The 18,439-nt window shown below is 52.5% G+C and overlaps 1 protein-coding gene across 8 annotated transcripts in view; it reads right to left on the reverse strand.

Annotated features, from left to right (window-relative positions):
* pard3bb (par-3 family cell polarity regulator beta b) overlaps positions 1 to 18,439 on the reverse strand; it is a 167,094-nt gene that overhangs the window by 36,649 nt on the left and 112,006 nt on the right. For all 8 annotated transcript variants that reach the window (XM_027025790.2, XM_027025788.2, XM_035523518.1 and 5 more), the window contains 2 exons: positions 4,003 to 4,116; positions 2,922 to 3,194 (listed from right to left, as the gene is read on the reverse strand). In XM_027025790.2, the coding sequence (XP_026881591.2) occupies positions 2,922 to 3,194; positions 4,003 to 4,116 (387 nt within the window). The remainder of the gene's footprint in view (positions 1 to 2,921; positions 3,195 to 4,002; positions 4,117 to 18,439) is intronic.

Below are 18,439 nucleotides of genomic sequence, written 5' to 3' on the forward strand. Positions count from 1 at the left end.
TCTTGCTGCCTCTCCCCACTAATAGCAGTGGCCCAGTGCGCTCTAATTACTGGACATTTCCAGAAATGAAATTTGACAACAAAAGATAGCTCTCGGTGACAGGTCGGCTTCCGGGGCCCTAACCACAAGTGACAGCACTTTTTAAATGCCATTTGCAATTGAAGAAATAATTAGAAATATTTGGGCCAGCATAACATTATTTAGACAGCCAATCAATGTTTTTTCCTTCTCTCTCTCACCATTCTAATTTGCTGCTATGCAGGTGAAGTCAACCTGGTGCCAGAGCTGTTTCATTAAAACACCAATCACACTATGGCTCTTCTGCAGACCGACACTTGCTTGGTAGAAAAACAGACACAGCAAATACTTTTTTTCTCTCTCTCTTTACAGCTTAAAGTACGGCGTCCTATGTCAATGCTAAACGTTCAAAAACCACCAGTGTGTTCCAACGAGGACTATCAATCAAACTCATGTGAACCTGGCGTTTCTGTCGAACCCCGGCGCGGCCAGGAACCGGACGCCACGTGCCGGAGCCGCCGCAGTGAGACCTTCGGCCATGCGAGCGCTCCTGACCTCGTCTTCCTCTCTCCGTATGCGTGGCCTCCGCTGTGAATTCCTTTTCTTTACTGAATGGCAGCCAGGAAGTGGTGGCACAAATACGAAAGGCCTTCCTCTTTCTCTCCTGCCCCTCTTCCTCCCTCTCCCACCCCCTCTCGCTCTCGACGCTTCTGTGGTCGATTTTTCTCCCCGAAACAGAAGCACATATAGGTCCCACTCCAATTACCTCGAAGGGATGTAGGGACACACACACACACACACACACACACACACACACGGCAGGAGAGAGCGCAAGTGAAAGCGAGAGAGAGTGCGCGAGAGGCAGTGAGAGAGAGAGCGCGTGAGGTATAGTGATAGCGGGAGAGTCGGGGGGCGGACACTTAAGAGCGCAGCTTGGCACCGTGGAAGGCCAGCCTGGGAGCGGCTGCATGGAGCTCTCATTCAGCTCACCAGAATGGCTGATTAATTAAACAAGGAGGGAAGCACTCCAGCACTCACCCCACCTGCACTAAAAGCTTTCCTTCCCCCTCTATTGATTTATAGGACTGTTTCGGCGGTGAGGCAGAACCACGCGGTGGAGCGGCGAGAGAGGGGAGCAAACACCCAGTTGTAAAGTGCTGGGAGGCCATGACGCGGACACCCCGGGCCCATGTTGGCTGTTTGCTCAGGGCCAGCGCACGCCGAACACTCTCCTCTGCGTCTGCATGGGGAAAACGGTCCCAGAAAACCAGTGGCTATAGTGGAGGACTTCAGGGCTGAAGACATGGCTCTCGCCCTTCCTCCCTCCACCACTGGGCATGGTGGAGGGGGTCGCTCCTGCACCAGACGGGCATGGTGGATGCCGCCCCCCCCCTTTCGCTGCACAAAGAGCACCTCCAGCATGAGGGTCATTTCGCTCCACACGCCCTCCTGCCCGCACTTCTCACATGAAAGGGAGGCCAGAGAGGGCAGGAGGGCACACCAAGGGCAGGAGTCTCGAGGGGGTCCCAGAGGAGGACAAAAAGGAGGAGAAGGAGGCTGCGCAGTGGAGGCACAAGCGGCCGGGGTCGCCGAGGACCGCCGCCTCCTGATGAACTCGCCGACAGGACTGATCCCGACCCTGACACTCCTTCCTTTGGGACTCGGACGCTTGGGGTCAGCTGGATCGGGTGCGCGGGTTTACAGGCGGAAACCGAACTCCACAGGAGAGCTGGAGAGAGCTCGGACGCTCGGAGCCGCGTTCCTCGCGCGGCCTCCCAAAACCCCTCGCTCCTGGGACTGGAGCGCGGCTGCTGTACATGATGGGAATGTGGAGCTCATTTATTCCCAGAATTTTAGAGGTTAACTCAGAACCGTGAGTGGCGACGAGCTGCCAGACTGAACGGGGTTATTTTATAACGATTAAACAATCTTTTTTTTTTACGGTATTTTTCTGACAGCGGCGGGTAGCAGGCTGTGCTAAACTGCCTGCTTTTCTAAATAACTTCTTGTGGTTAAAGGCTCTGGGAGGCTGGTGTTAAACGAAGCCGTCCGTCTATGGCGCAGTGACTCCTGCGTTTAGTGGCTTCCTGATGCAGCACAGACAGAGGCCTTGACAACGTGTGACTAATTCACCGAAGCATCGTGTCAGCAGCCCGTTGGCAAATCGAAGGCCTCGGTGCTGGGGGGAGGTCGCCACATGGTGTGAGGAGTGGCTCGCCTCCACACACCTGAACAGCAGGTGAGGAAATTAGTCAGGCTTTATTCTGAACAAGCAAAAAACTGTGCATCATATGAAGCTAATCTCAATGTGTGTGTGTGTGTGTGTGTGTGTGTGTGTGTGCAGATAGCACGAGACTGAGTAAGAGCACGAGACACACAATGAGTTTGTTTGTGTGTGTATGGGTGAGAGAGAGAGCACTGAGTAAGATGATAAGACTGAGAGCATGCTGTGTGTGTGGGCAAAGATGATGTGTCTGCGATTCTTTAGACAAAGTCAAACAAAAAGGTGAACTAATGAAATAACTTAACAGGACAGCTCAGTCTTTCTGTCTCTCTACAAACATGTGTTCATAACACAGGCTCACAACGGCATTCCCCCTGAAATAACATACATACATACATACATATTTCTTTTATATATATATATATATATATATATATATATATATATATATATATATATATATATGAAAAACACCACACAGAGCTAACTGTGGAGGGGTTTGACACACAAACACACACACACACAGCAAATCGGCATTCTAAATGCACAAAGCCTTCCCAACCCTAACAGCCAAAGCACAACTACTCACAGTGGAGTAAGGACTACAGTGCACTGACACAGCATAGTAACATTAAATTACAAATACAGGGGTGGGGGTGTGTGTGTGTGCGCCTCTTACCTGTCAGGACCATGGGGGGGTGGGCCTCTCGGTTTGTTGACCTTGGCGTAGAGACTGTTGAGCGGGTCCTCGCCAGACGGCTCTCGGCTGTGAGGGGCCGACCTCTGGGGTGAGGGGCTGCGGTTGCCATACAGGGCCTGGGATGGGGACAGGCGGCCTTTGAAAGCGTTGATGCGTGCATAATTGGGGTCTCCGTCGTCATCCTCCATGTTGGGAGGGCCGAAGCGGTCTCGCACCTGCCGGCCTCTCAGCTCCTGGTGCTTAGCCTCAATCCTGGAAAAAAAAAGGAAAGAAAATGTTCATTTTTACAGAACTTTTACTGTTTACTACTCTGAGAGGCAGGTGAGAGGCAGTTCCGGGAACTGTAGTTCTGAGGTCTGAGATGCTTTGAACTGCTCCTTCCCTGGCGATATGTTCGTAGGCTGGGCTTTTTTTCCAGGTGTATGATTGGAAGGGAAAAAAAAGAAAGAAAAACAGAGACGCATGCAACAAGCTTCTGGCCCGTTCACTGGGCCCTAAAGCATGCTGAGCGGCGCCGCCCTGGACCAGCACTGCGCCAGCGCCTTAGGGGAAAAGAACCCGCCTCTTTAGCTGAACAAATGTACCCATCTGCACGACACAGGCATGCACCCATACACCTACCCACCCCCCACACACAGAGAACGAGAGAGAGAGAGAGCGCTATTGACTGATTGATCCACTTGATCCATTGATTATTGTTTTAGCAGATTATGTCTTGTATTGCCTTCAGTTTAGCGTATTTCAGTGAATTAAAACATCGTCAAAATAGCTACCAGGAGCTTTACTGTTGAATAAATGGCTCTGAGATTCTCTACACTAACGCTATTATTTCAGCTGAAGCAACCACCACTCCTCCAAAGCCTCACAGCGCTTACCCACACTGCACCGGCCACCGGCGTGTCTGTGAGATGGGGCTCAGAGATAGCAGAGCAGCTTGGCAAGCACGCCGCTGTGATATCTGTGTTCACATTAGGCTGCAGTGTTGAAGAAGCCCAGAGGGCAGAAAGGCAAAGTGCAGGGAGGCGAGTGGCAGACGGATCAGGCACAGGTAGCCGCTCACCGTTCTCGCTCATCTTTCATCCTCTCCAGCTCCTCCACGCTCAGGATTTCTGCCTGCTTCGCCAAGCTCGCCTTCCACTCCGATTTACCCTTCTCTTCCTTCTTCTTTCCAAATCTGACAGAGGGAGGGAGAGAGCGAGAGAGAGAGAGAGAGAGAGGGGGGGAGTGGGGGGGCGGGGGGGGAGAGAGAGAAAGAGGGTGAGGGGGTAGAGAGGGGGGGGAGTGAGAGGGAGAGTAGGAGAGAGAGAGAGAGAGAGTGAAATGAAGCGATGGAGAGGCAGAGACAGAAAGTGATGACTGTTTGTAAATGACATCATGTATCCAACCCAGGCCCACTGAAGCCTGCATGTGTGTGTCGAGCAGTTCCCAGACAACTGTAGGAGTAAGGTGGGCAGTGGGAGAGGGGTGGGGAGGGGGGGGGGGCACTCTGCTAACATGCATCATCTCTGCACCCAACTCCGCTGGGTGAGGTTCAGGCGAGGTCGTTCCTCATGTGTGCTGGTGTCTTTCAGCCTGAGAGAGGGCAGCCCGCACACACCGTGGCAATGGCACGGGAGCCACAGCAAAACTAAACGTGCAAACCTATACACACCCCCCGCACCAAGTCATGCATGTGTGCGCACAAACATATGCGCGCTCACACACACAGTGATTAAACAGATTTAACCACTTAACATGTACCTCACATCCACACACAATGGTTATTATGGAAAGCAGTAAGATTGTTCCTGTTCTGTGTGTGTGTGTGTGCGCATGCAGTATTGAGCAGGAAGCGGGTCTTCATTCTACACTACTAACCGGCACAGCGTGTGTCCCTCTGTAAATGAATCATATCAAGAAAACATAATTACAGGCTCACCTACTGATAATGAAAGAGATGGAAATACCCCAAACCAAAAGAACGATACTGAAGCGGGGCTGGCACTGCCGCTACGGCGATACTGAAGCGGGGCTGGCACTGCCGCCACGGCGATACTGAAGCGGGGCTGGCACTGCCGCCACGGCGATACTGAAGCGGGGCTGCCACTGCCGCCACGGCGATACTGAAGCGGGGCTGGCACTGCCGCTACGGCGATACTGAAGCGGGGCTGCCACTGCCGCCACGGCGATACTGAAGCGGGGCTGCCACTGCCGCCACGGCGATACTGAAGCGGGGCTGCCACTGCCGCCACGGCGATACTGAAGCGGGGCTGGCACTGCCGCTACGGCGATACTGAAGCGGGGCTGGCACTGCCGCTACGGCGATACTGAAGCGGGGCTGGCACTGCCGCTACGGCGATACTGAAGCGGGGCTGCCACTGCCGCCACGGCGATACTGAAGCGGGGCTGCCACTGCCGCCACGGCGATACTGAAGCGGGGCTGCCACTGCCGCTACGACTTTCGTTCTGACAAAAGACTCGAGCTGAAAAAACAAATCATCACAAAGACGCCTGAACGCATCGTCACACCTCGCCAACATCCGAACAATTTAATTAATAACATCTGGACGATTTAATAAAGACAGTCTGGCATTAGTGGTCTGAAAGTGTCACTCAGCCCTGTAGAATTCCTTGTGTGCTGGACAAACTAATGGAACTCAGACCTCAATACCATTTCCAAAGTGAATAAGGCAAGAGTGCTGATGTAGAGGGTTTTAGTGCTGATGTGGAAGGTTTCTTCTGACCACAACACACACACACACACGCACACACACACACACACACACACAGAGGGAAGGAGTCTGATGTTAGATCAGCTCTGTGGTAAGCCGAACATGACCAGGCCCTGAATGAAAAAGGGCTGATTCACGGCTCCCTCTGACTCCAGGTCAGGCCATGCAGGACTTATCAAGAGCTGGAGCTCTGCCCGCTATCACCAGACACACGCATACACACACACGCACACACACACACACGCACACGCACGCACGCACACACACACACACACACAGACGCACACAGACACACACACACGCACACAGACGCACACACACACGCACGCACACACACACGCACGCACACACACAGACGCACACACATACACGCACACACACACACGCACACGCACACACACACACACCCTGCCCCCTCTCACCGCCAGTTCTTCCTTTTCTCTCTTCCCCAAACAATCCACATATTATGCTGCCATGGAGATGACTGATGTCGCCAATAGGAAGAGACCGTTTCCCCAAACATCTTTAAGCGAGTGTGACGGTGCGGGGCCGTGGACGCCGTGCGCTCTGCTGCGGGGTGGACAGCAGACACGCCCCCGCCGCTCACCCACCTCACGGGGAAGACAGCAACACAGCAGATCGACTGCCACAATGCCAGAGACCACAGGACAGCCAGAGACAGAGGGGAGCAGGCTGCATGAGAGGAACGGCAGAAAACAGCTGGAGCCCACCCCCCCACACACGCACGCACGCGCAAAACCATTTGTAATGGTGTAAAACTAAAACTGACCAACAGAGGAGTCAAGTGGAGCTGCTGACTGGTGAGGAGCGCTAAGCTCCTCCCGTCGTTTCTCTGGTCTGAGTGGAGTTCCATGGGAGGGCGAAGCCCCGCAGATCCCACAGACTAGACCTGTTACATGCACACCCTTACTACTGCTCTCTCTCTCTATCTCTCCCCCCCCCCCCCCCCCCTTCTCCGTCTTTCTCTGATTCATTCCCACTGCCATTCTATTGCCATCATAAGTTTATAATTTAGTAATAGGAGTGTAATATATCTGGCAGGCTAGAATAATGGCATTTCATGATTTCCCTCCCCTTATTCTCTCTCTCTCTCTCTCTCTCTCTCTCTCTCTCTCTCACACACACACATTCTCTCTCTCTGTCTCGGAACATGCTCTAGGCAAACCCATATCCTCGGAGGACCGCTGTCCCCGAAGGCACAAAGAAAAGTGAAGATATTAATTCTTTTTATTTTAACTTGGTCTTCCACCCCCTTGCTGAGGGGTCTCTCCCAGGGACCCCCTCCTCAGCCTGCAACACCTGCGGGGTTAGAGCCACGAACAAGCCAGCCTCTGACTGAAGGCAGCATGGAGGTAGCAAGGGTACGTCTGACACCTCTGCTGTGCCCACTCACACGCACGCTCAAACAAAAGGTTAACGAGTGTGTGAGCGTGAATGCATTCATACATTTTCTGAAAGGATGCAAATTAGGGAGTGAACGAATATGACAAAGCTATGACATCAGTAATGTGATATCAACCAAGAGATGTATACTGGCTCACTGTGTTATAAATTAATATTAAAATGATATATTTTAAAAATGTTCATTAGGACAAAGTATCAAATTACATTCATTAGCAGATTGTAAAGCGATTCTATAGACTTTGAGACAGTCCAACATTTAAGAGGAAAATTGGCTTAGGTACTGAAAGCTAAGCTGAAAGTGTCTTTGGTGTGTGTGTGTGTGTGTGTGTGTGTGTGTGAGATGGGGAGGAGTAGCGTTACAGGACACCTGCAGACCAGCGCAAAGCCTGTCTACTTTAATTAGCTCTTCCTGCATTCTCCTCTCCATATTCATCACACAGTATTCCACTGAGAGGGACGTGCACGCACACACACACACACACACACACACACACACACACACACACACACACACACACACTCACCCACCCACTCACTTTCACAAAGACGCTCACAAACACAACATCTTCACATACCACACACAGACACACACAAAGAGAGTAACAGAAACGCATAAAGAAAGAGCCAAGTCGTTTCCCTACAGATGCTCGCGCGTGAGATCTGCACGAGCACGTCAGACAGGCAGCTGGGAAACAAGTTTCATCTCTCGCTCTGCTTTTCATCTGCATTTCTCTGACGGAGGAGTCAAACTCGAGCGAGATCAGGCCGGGGTGATGTCACCGCTCTGACCTTCGCAACTGTCCGCCGTCCCCGACGGGCCCCTGCCAGGATAATGAGAGCCGTTTCCATAGCAGCTTAATGGGAGCCAGTTGCAGGAGGCGAGTGGACTAACCGGGGGCACAGGGAGATGGAGCCACCGGAGACCCGTCCCTCCGGTTGGAAAAACAGGCACTTCGGCGACTTAACATTCTCCATGCGTCAGACTGCTGGCTGGTAAAAGGTGCCAGTGGGTACGGAAGCGTTTATTTAAAAGGGAACAACAGCAGCCCTACAATAATTGGGCAACCAAAACACTCGAAACGTATCGATGTGATGGATGGACAATGAAGAGTCATCCAATGGCACAGAGTGTTCTGATTGGCAGAGAAGCACATTCTGAAGTATCTGGGGTTGTTCAAACAGCCAATTAGCAGCCGATTTAGATGAATTCATTAGCATGCTCTCTGGTAATTAGAGGAAACAGGCGAGTGAATACTGAATATTCAACAGGAAAGCAGACACAGCACAGCACTGCATGTTCCTCTGTTCATTAGCATAAAACACGTAGCCATCTCAAGCGCGCACGCAAACACACACACAAACACCCATCTGTGCCACAGAGAGGCCACCTCATAAAGGCAAATCAACACTACACTCTCACCTTCAAATACATAAACTCTTATGACAAGTTGTGCCACAGATATGCACTGCACCAAATGCGTGTGATACCACCCCCCCACACACACACACAGAATCAAATCATAACAAGCTATTAAGTATGAATATATCTTTAAATCGGCAACCGCTCGCCGTGACCTTATCGCTTAGATGATGAGGATGCAGATCAAAGGCAGCTCAGGCGAGACACGAGAGAGGCACAGAAAGGCACGGGGCCACACAGGAGACGTTTCATCTCCTTCTCCCGGTGCCGTCGCAATAATTCTATTATTCTACATTTAAATCACAATTATCAGAGCGGAGCGGTATAGGACAAGAGCTGGCATGTGTGGAAGATAACTCAATGAAAGTCTCATTCCCAGATCGAGTCCCGTGAGCTGGCTGTTCTCCTTTCAGACTACTGTGAGGAAGGGCAGACACAGGCTGAGTGTGGCCTCAACCCACCAGACCGCAATCGTTCCTGTCTTGGCTCGGGTGAAATCTGGCCCCTTCCAAATTTTTCTTCCCTAGCTCCTACCCTACCCGTTAACCGCTGAACCCGCGAGAGTGGGGTGTGGGTCTTCAGCTCACACGTCTACCACCGCAGGTCTTGGCGTTTGGCTGTTGAGCTGTAGAGGAGGTAGGGGACAGGGATAGGCCTGCAGAATGATGATGAGGAGGAGGAGGAAGGCTAAGGGAAGGCACTCGAGCTGGGCCAAAGTGCACCGAGTTGGAGGTGGAGAGCCACGACTGCCGGGCCGTCTGTTCCACGTCAAGCCAGACAGGTGAGAGAAACGCGGGGGTGGGGAGGGAAGCACCTGGCACCGAGAGCCAGGGTGAGTCACCCGGCCCAGCCGCCCAGGAGTCCCGGAGCTGGAGCTGAGTCACGGAGAGAGAGAGCAAAAGATGTTGAGAACAAGAGAGAAAGAAAGCAAAACAGAAACTTAACAAGGAAGAGAAAAAGAAAAAAAAAATTAATTGGGGAGGCAGAAGTACTGTGAATATAAAATGAAGTGTAAGGAAAGCACATAAGGAGAAAGGAACGAAGAAAAAAGAACAGATCAAAACAGGATAAGAAAGCAAGCAAGCAGGCAAGGGACAAAGCTCGAGAGAAAGCAGAGAGACAAGGAGCCAATGGGAGCGCGAGACGAAACAAAGCAGCCAGAGCACGGAGAGGCTGCGGTGAGCAAAAGGAGGTCAGATAATGAGCGCATGTTTAGCAGCGGAACTGAAGGGGGATTAGAGGAGGGGCTTTAGCTGGGCCCGAGCAGGGCCAGGTGGACGCCGCACTTCGTGAAAAGGGGCTAAGGGCTTCAGGAAGTTCCACACATGCAGAGGAGAAAGGCAGAGGCACAAAAAGAGGCAGATCCGCCCTTCTGAGGCGCGCTCACTCCAAACCACGGAGCTGTAGGGGCTTTGTCCAGCTGAGTGGCCCTGGGGACCTGGAGGGTGGGTCACGGATGCCAGGGGCACACTGGTTGTGTGTGTGTGTGAGTTAGAGAGAGAGGCTTTAGTGTCTAAGACCACAAAAGGCCCCTTTCTCTCCTGTTTAGTGGCAGTGGGCTCTGTAATTATAACACAATGAGCTGCTCTATTACAGAGGCCAGTATTAAAACTAATGCGCCGACAACACTGAGCTAACATTTCCCCAGTAATGTCCGCAGCGCGCACTGCATCCGGGACACTGGACTTTACACTGAAAGTCTGGACGATGTGAAGACTCGCGTGTTTACACTCTTGGGAGAAACGTGAGGAAAACCCAATTTCAGTCATTTCCAGTCATTTTACACTTCAGCAGCAGATTCTGGGCTTTGGACAGAGAGCACAACTGAGTGGCATTCAGCCCTGGGAACCAGGACAGGTAAATGAACAGTCTCTCTCTCTCTCTCTCTCCCTCTCTCTCTCTCTCTCGCTCCCTCTCTCTCTCTCTCTCTCTCTCTCTCTCACAAACACACACACACACACACACACAATGAGCTCTCATGTGCAGCGTGGTGTCTTAATCGGCAACTGCTCTGTTTTCGTGTGAATATTAACACGCCAATCACAGGCTCAGACTGGAGGGCTTTTCCCCGCAGTGGGGCGGCTGCCACATGCCAAAGTGCATGTCTGTCTGTCTGTCTCTATGCGTTCGGTGGAAAGTGTGTGTAGCGCTTCAGAGGCACAACCCCCCACCAAGCCCCGCTCCGCCACACCCCCCCCCCCCCCCCAACTCCCCCCCCCGTATCTACTTCAGGACGACGGCATTCACCCTGCCAGCCTGAAGTGGCCGCGAGACGAACCCCTTTACCATCCAGCAGCCTCAGTCGGGATCAAACAGAATCACTGATGGGGCTCTCCTGAGCGGCTATTAGGCGGGACAGGTAAGTGCACCTTCACCCGGGCACATGAAAGCCAGGCAGCGACGTGGGCCACGAGGCCGTCTGAGCATCAGGGAGGTGGCCGGCGGCGTAGGGCTGGGGGGGGTGGCACTCTGATCGGTCCCCCAGAACCCAGTTGCAGGCACAAATGCGGCCGTGAACCGTGCGGTTCTGGAACTGACCGTCTGGACCTGGCGCATAACTGTATGCGCGCTCTTGTTTAGAGCTCTCGGAAGTGCACCCCCCCCCCCGCCCCCGAAAGTTTGCTGAGAGGTGCTTAACCTCCCTGAGAGAGATCTCGGCTAGATTTGCTTGGAGAATGCTGGGAGAGTAATTGCAGAGGAAGCCAATCAATAGCTCTTGGCTTGATGACGGTCATTCAGAGTGTAATTGCGCAGGGTGCCTCTCTCTCCGACGGAACAGAACGGCCTCTCTTTCATCTCGTAGCCCTCAGAAGACCGCGCCATTACGGGCTTTGTCCGACCTCTAATGGCCCTGGGGTCTGGGCCCTGTCTGACAGGTGGCTCGTATGCAACTATAGATTATACAACCTATACCGACCGAGACACAGGCAAGAGCTTTTTTTTCCCCACTAAGACAAACACTTATAGGTCTAAAGCTCGGTGTCTCGTGAGCTCGGGCCGGCGTGATGAACCACGGGGGAGGCTGGCGGTGCGGCCGCCGAGGTGGGAAAAGGACATCGGGTGGCGACAGCAGCGTTGCAGCTGGACCCGCCGTTTCCATGGTGACGCCCTGGCTGTTCCGACGGCGCACCTCCTCCCGAACGGCGCGCATGCATTAGCGGGTCTCTGCGGCGCCGGCAGGCTGGAGCAGCATTGCACCTCATCTAGCCAGCAGCCTGCTAATTACATACGGGGAGACGCGGCGGGGACGTTGACCGCACGTTAAAAGGAACGCTCGGAGAGCCTGGCAGTGCTAGCGCGCTAACAACACACTGCTCCTCTGCTCTGACCGCCAGGCCTGGGGCTTGGAGTTTACTGCAGACAAACAGCTCAGAGAATGGGTGGAGAGAGAGCGAGAGAGAGAGAGAGAGAGAGAGAGAGAGAGACGCTAGAGAGAGAGGGAGAGAGAGAGAGAGAGAGAGAGAAACATAAGGTGCAGAAGAAAGGCAGCGTGCAGAGCAGAAGGACGGGGCCAGAGCAGACAGGCTGACGAACAGAATGCCTTCCCTCTGCCTGGGTCTCCGCTTCCACGCCGTTGTTTTCGCTCAGACTCTTGGGAGATAGTCGTTTCTGAAGCCCTTCATCCAATCTCCTTCATCCTCATCACAACCCCCGCCCCCGCGACTTCGTGGAACCCCAGAGAACATTTCTGAAGTTGCGGCTAAGAACTTTCGAGATGTTCTCGTCACGATGGGGCTTCTAGAACCGTGCGTGCAAGTACGTGCTTCTTGGGGGACTCGAGACCATAAGCGTACATTTGGTTACAGAGACCAACTGCTTAAAAATGACGAGTGATCTCAGGAGAGATTTCAGGGGTGGTGGGAGGGAATCCTGGCACCGATGAAGTTTATCATCTCATAAATATTCACAGACATAACTGTCTTCTGCTAGTTTAAATTTTTTTTTTAATCTCTCCATACGCTGACATTTGACTGACAGTGCACAATAATAAGGCCTCCACAAATGAGAGAATTATTTCAGAAATCTGTCCGGTTGGAGGGAGAAACCTATAACTCATTTGGTTGTGACTGACTTCTGCCTGGGAGACGTAAACAGAGCCCGATGGCTAAGAGGAAGAGCAGAGCTCACGTCGCTCCTGCAGGAAAAGGCAGAAGATGAACAAACCCTGGTGGGGGAGGTGGAACCGTGTCAGAGTGCAGATGATGATAACAGAATAAAATAAACAAATTCTGAAAATTTGAAAAACGCATTCCCACTCTGAGCTCATGCTGTTTGGGGAGAACATGACAGACGGACGGAAAAGCAACAGAAATATCAAATACACGAAAGGAGATGAGCGTGAATCCACACTGCAGAAGTGAGAAGCTTTGTGCAATCCGTCTTTCTGGAACGTTCTGGGGGGTCTCTTGGGCTGTAAGTGCGGTTGCAGGGCATGCCTGTGTGCGCAGGTGAAGCTCACGAGGCCTGGTCTGTAATCGCACCTGGGTGCCAAGCTCCGCTAATCTGTCCCGTTCATTAGCAGCCCTCGCGCACTGTTAACATTAGACACACGGCACCGTAATGGCGCAGATTACACAGTCACCCTCCACCACAATCAAGCTTCGCTCCGAAGACATTAACGCAAAACAGGGCTGGGAAACTAATAGAGGTTGCAGGTGGGTAATGACACAAGAGAGACCGCAGATAACACAAAGCCATTTCTGTGATTTAGAACCAGACGGGCCCTCGTCCAAATGACCTTACCGAAGACCTGTGTTCCTAACAAGGCATTGAGGATGAGGAGGAATGCAGCTTTGCTAAATTTAATTATTATTACTTCGTTATGTGTGTGTTCCACAAGATCGTGTTTCTTTTCAAGTTTGATTTAGCAAGCGTGTGGAACCAGAACCAGCCGATAATGAAATCCCAGAGTGCCACATGTCTTTTCCCCATCACATCAGTTCTTCCCCTAATCTTCTCATCTACTGCTTTTTTGTCCAACGTAAAAACAACCTTCAAAATTTAACAGTGATGATCTAGAAGTCAACCGTGAGCTCTAGAGGGACAGCCCGGGTGCAAGCACTAAACCAAACACAGAGATCTACCCCCCCCCCCGCCACTTAGACGGGCACGCAAACGCAGGGATCTTGTATCTCCGTTCCTGCGGCGGGGATGGGGAGATGTACCAACAGGATCACCTCCCAGGAGGTGCACATCAGGCACAGACGTGTGAACATCACATCCACCTCTCCTTTTGTCATTTTCTCCTCTTCTGCATTTGTCTTTTTCCACGTCAAGGCCGAGGAGTTGGGACAGCTCTTTTGGTCTGGGCCTAGGCCCGGGCCTGCAGCGTGCAGCCGGAGTTCACCGGAATGCCTGTCTCCAGCTCTCGGTACCGGAAGAACCTGAAATGGCAGCCTGAGCAGAGCTTTTCCACGCGATCAACACTTCAGGCCGGAGCACGGGAGCAGGGCTGGCACTCCAAAACATCACAGAAGCCCCTCATGGCCCAGATTTGCCAGGGGTAAAACATGTCTCAGTCCCCCAGGGAGTCTGTGGGCCCTCAAACCTCAACGGGGGCCACAGGTTTTTGCTGTCTAAGAGGGGAAAAAAATATAAGTACTCCATACTCCAGCCAGGTTTAGAATGTATTAAGTAGAACTGAGAGGCTGCACACACTCGAACACACACACAACGCAGGATGGCAAACAGGCGCTATGCTGTGTCCGATAGCTAGACCCGAGCGGACCGGCTGAGAGCTCGAATGCACGTGTGTCTTTGCATACACACACCCACACACACAAACAAATCCACAGACACAAACGCACACACACACAACACATTAAAAGCCACACATATAGATAGACACACACACACACACACACACACACACACACACACAAACAAACCTGTCCAGTTTGTACAGAAACTCTGAGAAAGCTGAGAGGCTGGAATACAAACAGGATTATCTCCCGGAACGGGGCAAAAATAGTGGCGCACTGCAAATGTTACAACGCTGAGGAGTTTTGGGCAAAGTCAGAGAAAAAAAGTGGATGTCATTCAAAAGAAAACACACTAGAAACACATTATACACACACTACTCCACAATAAAGCCCCGCCAGAAACCGCCATGGGAAAGGTGGGGGACATAATAAAGCCCCATCCTCTCCGCTGCGATGGAGCCACAGCCCGATAAGCTGTGGGTGTTAAACCGGCGGCCGGCTGCCTGGAACTAGCCGTTCCTCCTCCCTCCGACAGAGCCGTGGCGAGAGGCCGCTGGGAAAAGAAATGAGCGATTTACAGTTTGCAGCCAGTAGAGTCTACAGCCAGAAGGATTACTGGGGAACCTGCCCGTCTTGGGCCGGTCTGCGCACGCAGACAGACAAGAGTGAGAACGGAACGTAAGACAGACAAACGCGCCGCGCTCAGACAGAGTGCGGCAGGGGGAGGGGAGAAGTTCGTAGGTGAGCCCGTTCCCACTGGGAGATGGACCCGAGCGAATACGCTCCACATCTCAGCTCGGTAATGCAATCAGCGGCGGGCGATCGCTGGTCAGGGAACGTGGATAAATTGGAGACGAGGGGCTGCGGCACACGGGTTCTGTTCAGGGTGGCGCGGGAGACGAGGAGAGCGAATCAGGGCGCCACCCACCAGTGCGCTGGAGCCTTCCCGTTCAGCGGATAATCCTAATCAGGACATTGTGTCACGGGAATGAAACGCGATGATTGAGCTCCCATCAAAGCAGGATTTGAGGGATTCATATGCAGATGTGGCACAGACAAGCCTGTGGGATGGCGACGGCATGCTGGCCCACAGACCCGGACCGCCCCGCCCCGCCCGCCGCGCCGTTGCCGTGGTGAAGCCGCAGGCCGAGAACGGCTCAACCTTTGATGGGAACAAAGGTATCTCCAACAGCGATCGCTACCCGAGCTTGGGTCCGGCCCTGGCCGAGGTTTTGGACTCGGGCACGGGAAAGGTTTGTGCAGTGTCCGAGTGGTAGGGGCTAGCTAATGTGAGCCAGATGCTTCAGCTGTCTCCTGCCCTTCAGAAATGCCAAGGAGAGTAAACAGGAGGGGACAGACAGGGGGAAATGCTTAAACAATGAGGGGGGACGGGTCAAAGCAGCACGGGGGCTGCTCCATCACTGTCGCCAAGGTGCCGGCTTCTGAAAGGGAATATATAAGCAGCACCATCTGTGACTGCAACTCTCCTCTCGTTTTAGAGACTATTAGTGGAGTCACCACAGGCCACACACACACACACACTGGCCCCTCACACACACACACACACACACACACACACACACACACACACACACACACACACACACACACACACACACACACGCACGTGCAGTGAAAGCTATGCTACGACTAAGTGTAGAACAAACGGGTAGGCCACTTCTATGAATTCTACCTCTCCTCATAACTCTGGGCTCATTTGAAAGCCATCGGTGTGAAGAGTCATCAGAAGCCCTGTCACAATCCTCTGAGAGTTGTGTGTCAGCCGACACAGCTCAGGTGCGTAAGACCGCTGCCGCTGCTGCACACGGTCCCAGCGTGTCGCTGCTGCTAAGTCTAGCTCCATCTTCGCCCCCAGCTGTCAGCCGGAGTCTCGTTCCCTCAGGCCTGAGCCTGCCGGCTCCGGCTCCCATCATCTCACCTCGCCAATAACCCGCACCCAGCTCGGGTAATTGTGTTGAGATGTGATTGCGAAAGAGATGTGTTGAGATGTGATTGAGGTGTTTTCACCGTGTTCCTGTGTCTGAGCATGTGTGTGCACATGCGCTTGTGTGTGTGACGGTGACAGAGTGTGATATCGCATCTGAGTCTGACTGATATTACACTTTATCTTTATGCTGCACAGTACGCAGATAACAAACCAGTCCAGGAAGATAACGCCTCTGTACAGACTGCACTTCCACACACGGAGGCCAAGGCCTTGGTCACAGCCTCCGCTTCCAGCTCCACTTGACCTTCATGGTGACCTTACATTACCTGGACCTCAGCACAGGAGTCGGAGGTATTTGAACTGCTGAATTATAAACCCATTCAGTACAGGTTTCTAGCTTTAACGCTTTTTAAATCATTATTAATTATTTAGATGCAGCATCGCAGCAAGACTTCTGATTGGCTGCTTTCTCCTTCGGACGCTGCGTTTGTACCACGTTCCCCTCCCTCCATCCCTTCCTCCCTCCGGTTCACACAATTTAAACTTCAAAACACAGGACTCCTCAAACACAACCAGTGTCAAAGGCCCACGTTTCCAGCCTGGGGCGCGGTGAGTGTGACGGCGCTCCTGTAACGGCGCTCCTGTAACGGGAGAGTCAGACTTTTGAGTCTTTTTAATAGGGTGGGAGAAAGGAGGCACTGAAGAGTGGCAGCTCTATTCAATCACTGTACATTCATCTTAATTATGTAATGTTTTACTTTCGATAACGTGCCGGAGAGTTGTTGAGATTAAGGGCTTTATCGTCAGGAATAATCTGGAAGCATTTGAAGCTGCTCGGTTTCACAGAGAATTCCTCTGTTCTTAAAAAAGTTAGTGGCCAGACCTGGGAGCGTTTAGGGGTGGTGTGCTGATCCCCATCTGTATAACAAGCTAAGCTTGGGCAAAAAGGTTCACGTGGTGGAGGGTGTGCAGTCTGACACACAGGGGTGGAAGGAGTCTGGAAAACGTGTTAACACAGAAAAGGGGGACAAAATATTTGGATTTGAATTCTGATCCCAGACACTACAATGCAGTTGTGTGTGTGCGCACTTATTCATGCAATGAATTTAGCATAGCAGCAGAATGAGAGACATTTGGCGGGTCTTTCAGAATCCCATCTGTCTGCAGGATGTAAAACATCATAATGGGCACCATACACCACCTGGGGCAGCAGGATACACACACACACACACACACACACACACACACACGCACACACACACACACACACACACACAAATAGACCAACACCTCCATAGGGCAAAAAGTTTGTCACAAACACTTTTTTTTAAAAAAAGTACCAAACCAACGCACGCACGCATACTCATGCACGCACACACCAGCTACTGAAAACATGTAACTGGTATACTCAATACAAGGGCACACACAATACTGCCAGATAACACCTAAACTACTGGAAACAGGAAACACTTTCTGCTGCTTACAGATCACCTCTGCCGAGACCAGTGACGAAACGTTTCTTGGTCTGCTACCATTAACAGTGACACCGTCCACCGCTGGGGCTAATGTGTGTGTACAAATGTTCGCTGTCTGATGCACAGGAGTACTCAAATGCAGCAGGAACAAGGGCATGTTTGCAAACACACACACACACACACACACAAATAAAAACATTTAATAAAGACTGAGCATCCGAATATCTGGATAAAACTCGCCAACACTACTGGCTGTGTGTAAATCAGTCATTATTTGGAGAATCATTAGCCAGTTGGTTCCTTTAACATACTTAGGTTAGAACCAGTGAAGACACTGGGACACAGATGCGTCACCAGTGACACTCCGGTCCAGCCCAGTACGCTCGGGTGTCCCTGTTCTTCCCCATTGTCCCCTGCTTATCACCAGGCCGCAGGACGTCACACAAGCTGAGTCAGGCAGCGGGGGCCGAGGCGCGGGGCCCTGTCTGTTCCGCCACAAATACAGCCGTGGCCCGCGGCCAGCGTCTCCCGCTGGCTCTCGCAAACGTGCAAACATCGAGGAGGCGGAGCCGCGGTGGATCGGAGGCGGACCTGCGGCGCAACCCGAGACATTATTCGTGATGGCCGGGGTCGCGCGAAGTCTGCCCTTACCACGGGGCTGTGCGGCGGGCTTTGCCCACCGCGAGGCAACGCCGTTGCGTTGAGACCCCTGGAGGTCCCGTCCTTCGGGAAGTCCTGTCCTTCACCAGCGACGGAGCCGGAGCAGGACCAGGGGGCGGAGCAGGGCAGCGCACGGCGGGGGTGCGCGGACATTCC

The sequence above is a fragment of the Electrophorus electricus genome, chromosome 2, assembly GCF_013358815.1.
Source record: "Electrophorus electricus isolate fEleEle1 chromosome 2, fEleEle1.pri, whole genome shotgun sequence".
NCBI classification, from domain to species: Eukaryota; Metazoa; Chordata; class Actinopteri; order Gymnotiformes; family Gymnotidae; genus Electrophorus; species Electrophorus electricus.